At 38.1% G+C, this 1611-nt stretch overlaps 1 protein-coding gene across 1 annotated transcript; it reads right to left on the reverse strand.

Annotated features, from left to right (window-relative positions):
- Positions 1–594: 594 nt before the first annotated feature.
- On the reverse strand, positions 595–996 carry LOC106876820 (uncharacterized). Its single transcript, XM_014925535.1, has one exon. It carries the CDS (start codon positions 994–996, stop codon positions 595–597), a length of 402 nt encoding a protein of 133 aa, XP_014781021.1.
- Positions 997–1611: the final 615 nt, after the last annotated feature.

Genomic DNA, 1611 nt, shown 5'->3' on the forward strand with positions numbered 1-1611 from the left:
GTTGTCAAAATTTTGCAGTTGATATCTATGGAGTAGGATTCCTCTACAGACCAATCAAATGTTGGGATCAGCACTGGTAGTGCAAATGCATTGTGGGATATTGTTTTGTTGTAAGAGGAGAGTTCCGACTGCCATATGTTCCTAAATCTGGTGTAATATTCTCGGGTCACTCTATCTTTATTCACAGTGCCTTCATATGATACATTTTTGTCTATACCTAGATACTTATAATATTCTTTGTGTGGAATGGAGGAGATAGAGAGACGGTTGATGCATAGGTTTGGGGTTTGGGGGACTGACGTACCTCGTTCTATAACAAAATATGAACATTTCATTTGGCCAAATTCCATGCCTATATCAGCTGAAAATGTTATTAATTGCATTTGTCTTTTGGCATTGTTAACACCTTTAGCATAAATCTTCAGGTCGTCTACAAAGAAATTATGAGTTACATTGGTATTTTTAGCAGTCGAAGATCCAAATATGTAACCATTTGTTTTCTGCAGAAGGAATGATAATGGATTCAGTGCCAAAATAAAAAGAAGTACAGAAAGACTATCTCCCTGGAATATTCCCTTTGAAATGCCTATACTATTAGAAAATCATTCTGTTCTCAGTTGTGAGGGTAAAAATAGTTGTCCATGTCTTAGTGAGTTTCTCTATAGTAGCAATTAAGGTAGTAGGTACCTTTGCCAGATGTAGGCACTTCAATAACCATGAATGAAGAATAGAATCGAATACCTTCTTATAGTCAAGCCATACTGTCACAAAGTTTCTGTGTTGTTTTCCTTCTTCAGACAGTACAACGTTGCTTATTGAAATTTGCTCGGTACATCCCCACACTCTCTTCTTTCCACCAGCTTCTTCATCAGTCACAATGTTGTTCAACTCACAGTGGTCTTGGAAGAACTGGTTGAGGCAAATTGTGTACAGTTTGTACATAATGTTTAGGCAAGCAATGGGCCTGTAGTTTCCCTGCTGTCTTGGTGACTTCATTTTTGGCAACAAGATTTGTCTTTGCTGTAGCAAGCCAATGTGATATATCAGTCTGACCTTCCATAGTCCTTTTGAACATACATATCAATTGGTTTCTATAAAATGTCAGCTTCTTGTACCAATATCCAACTATTAGGTCCCTTCCATGTGCCTTCCCATTCTACAGTTTGCCTGCTGCTATAGCGAAGGTTTCTGCATCAATTGTGTATGCTTTACTATTAGTGTAGGTATAGTATTCTTTCTCAATTGTATTTAACCATGATGCATTGAGGTTGAAATCCCTCTTTTCGTTTCAGGTTATTTTACCAAAATGATTGTAGATCATCTTCGAATATGTATGTATGTGAGTATGTATGTATGTATGTATGTATGTATTTATCTACGTACGTATGTATGTGGAGGCCTAGTGGCTAGGGATGCAATTTTCTTGTTCTAAATATTACACCTATCCGTCCGTCTGTCCGTCTGTCCGTCCGCCCGTCCGCCTGTCTGTCTGTCTGTCTGTCTGTCTGTCTGTCTGTCTGTCTCTCTATCTCTCTCTCTCTCTCTCTCTCTCTCTCTCTCTCTCTCTCTCTATCTATCTATCTATCTATCTATCTATCTATCTATTTATTC

This window comes from Octopus bimaculoides, chromosome 3, assembly GCF_001194135.2.
Source record: "Octopus bimaculoides isolate UCB-OBI-ISO-001 chromosome 3, ASM119413v2, whole genome shotgun sequence".
Lineage (NCBI taxonomy): Eukaryota > Metazoa > Mollusca > Cephalopoda > Octopoda > Octopodidae > Octopus > Octopus bimaculoides.

Excerpts from the sequence above, each read along its gene's own strand:
- LOC106876820 (XM_014925535.1), bottom strand. The coding sequence starts at position 996 with ATGAAGTCACCAAGACAGCAGGGAAACTACAGGCCCATTGCTTGCCTA.